Source organism: Macaca thibetana, unplaced genomic scaffold (assembly GCF_024542745.1).
Source record: "Macaca thibetana thibetana isolate TM-01 unplaced genomic scaffold, ASM2454274v1 unplaced_scaffolds535, whole genome shotgun sequence".
In the NCBI taxonomy this organism is placed as follows: Eukaryota; Metazoa; Chordata; class Mammalia; order Primates; family Cercopithecidae; genus Macaca; species Macaca thibetana.
Window position 1 is genome coordinate 1 of NW_026089324.1, and position 2,506 is coordinate 2,506.

The 2,506-nt window shown below is 55.9% G+C and overlaps 1 protein-coding gene across 1 annotated transcript; it reads left to right on the forward strand.

Annotated features, from left to right (window-relative positions):
• Positions 1 to 7: 7 nt before the first annotated feature.
• Positions 8 to 2,353, forward strand: LOC126947453 (putative protein FAM90A5P; the record flags this gene model as incomplete). The annotated part of the gene is given in 3 exon segments (XM_050778093.1): positions 8 to 55; positions 57 to 113; positions 771 to 2,353. Coding segments are annotated over 3 exon segments (1,068 nt in total), but the record flags the coding sequence as incomplete, so codon positions are not given.
• Between the last annotated feature and the right edge of the window lie 153 nt (positions 2,354 to 2,506).

Genomic DNA, 2,506 nt, shown 5'->3' on the forward strand with positions numbered 1-2,506 from the left:
CAGGCAACAAGACCCGCAGAGGAAGGCTCCCTTCCAGACCTTTTCTGGGAAACCTTCCGGAGAAGCCGCTGCCAAATCGAAAAGAATCCATGGAATCTTGTGATTATCTGAGGGTGAGTGTCACCCTGGGCCCCTGGTCTTTTTCTCCTCTAGGTCACCCTGGTTGATTTCCTTTCAGGTTCCCGTGTGTGTGAGGGGATCGGGGAACCCCTCTTCCCTGCCTTCTTGGGGTCAGGGACTCCACGATCCTTCCAGGTCCATTTGATTCCAGGTGAAGGCATCTGAAGGTGCCGTATTTCCTGTTGCTTTCTTTCTGTGCAATGATGGCAAGCCTGCCAACAACATCTTCCTAGCGGCGTGAGGAAATTAGTCCCTCAGGGGCCCCAAACATGGAGGAGGCTCACCCCAGGAACATGCATGTTTTCAGAAAAGACGTCCTGGGAACCCTTGAGCCACCAACCTGCCTTCAGAAGGGCATTAGTCCGTCCCACTTCATGGAAGGCTGAGTGGAGGCGCTTTGATCCAGTGAATGCCCAAGACACAGTCTTTAGAAAAATGGTATTCTTAGATCATAGCTCGAGAGTGCATTTTTCATGGGTCTTGTCCCCGATCAGCACTCACGTTGAGGATCTGTCCCTACTTCCAAGGACCGCCTGTCCATACCGTATTAAGAATTTCCTGCTGTGTGCACCTTGTCTTTGGATGTGGTTGATTTCCATGTTGGCTCCATGCCGAGGAACTTCTAACGTGTGTGGTCTCCTTTCTTTCAGGTTGCAAGCAGGCCAATGCCGGTCCACACAACCAATAAGAGGCCACGCGTGGACCCTGCCCTCACTGATGGCTCAGCTACCAAAATGTCTGACACGGTATCCATCTTGGCTTCACTGTCTCCCCTCAGAAAAGCCAGTCCGAGCTCCTCGTCAAGTCTCCGACCAAAGGAACGACAGACAGGGGCTGTGGCCGACATCCCTCAGCCTGGAGTCAGGCAGCAGGGCCCGGAGCCTCTCGTCGTGGTGAAGCCGACACACAGCAGGCCTCAGGGTGGCCGCCGAGAAGTTCCCCAGGCTGCCTCCAAGCCCCACGGCCTGATCCGGGTCATCAGCCCCCAGGCACAAGACAAACGTCCTGCGGTGACCTCACAGCCCTGCCCACCAGCCGACACACACAGCTTGGGCCTCGGCTCCAATCTCAGTTTCAGGCCAGGAGCCAAGAGACCTGCCCAGGCTCCGACTCAGGCTTGCCTGAACTTCCCCAAGAAACCGAGAATGGGTCCCTTCCAGATGCCCGAAAATGCCATCCAGGGAGGTGAGCTGGGGGCCCCGGAGACTCTCCAACCTCCGCCAGCTGCAACCGAACTCAGACCAAGTCCGTCGCCCCAGATGAGCAGGGGGACACCCGCCCAGGTGCCCAGCAGCGACCGGCAGCCTCCGCACAGCAGACCTTGCCTGCCTACTGCCCAGGCCTGCACCATGTCCCATCACCCAGCGGCCAGCCACGATGGGGCCCAGCCTCTCAGAATGCTCTTCCGGAGACTGGAAAACGGATGGTGGAGCTCCAGCCTCCTGACAGCTCCCTCGTTTCCCTCTCCTGAGAAGCCGGGAGCCTTCCTCGCTCACAGCCCTCATGTCTCAGAGAAGTCTGAGGCTCCCTGTGTTCCTGTCCCCCTGAGTGTCCTCTATGAGGACCTTCAGGTTTCCTCCTCCTCAGAGGACAGCGATTCTGACCTGGAGTGAGACTACAGGTGGCCGGGGCTCCATTGCATCCAGCTCCCGTGACTTGGAGGGGTCTGTGGGACTGAGGAGCACAGAGCAGAGAGCAGACTGTGTGTGGTGACTCCCAAGCTCCCCAGCTGTGGTGCTTCTGTGGATGTTGGAGCCCAGGCCAGGCAGGGACCACATGCAGAGACTCTGCCTCATCGAATTCTGGTGAGGGACATTGTAGTTCGCAGGGCTCTCCGGAAACCCGCCACCAGAAGCTTCTGTGCCAGTGATTCGTTGCCTCAGAAACTGGGTGACGGCGACGCGCGGGAGTCAGACTTCCGCTGTGATGTCAGTAGGAAACTGGGGAATGACTGTGTGTTTGCTCTCTAGATGACTGAATCAGGGAACAGTTAGGGAACCCTGAGAGATGCAGGCCTTCAGCTGTGCCCCGCCCTGACAGCAGTGTTTTGGACGCTGTGAAGCGTTCTGCGCAAAGCGTTCTTGGGGTGTTTCCTCAGCCTGGAAAATTGGGCTCTGGAATGCCATTGGAAATAGGTGTGTTTAATTTGTTTTGAAGTGAATAAAATTCTCAAAAAGATGACGTACTCTCTTTTGACTTTCATTCCGTGTTTGTGTGTAACTGATTTTCCAAGGGCTTGAAAATTTCTTGACTTGTCAGCAATCCAAGTCATTATGTCTCCGAAACAGAGTTGATTGAGGGGACCGCAGGTCTTCGCAGGACCTGTGACTTCTTAAACATCCACAGGGGCAAGAGAACCTCAGCCCCACTCTACCAACACGCACCT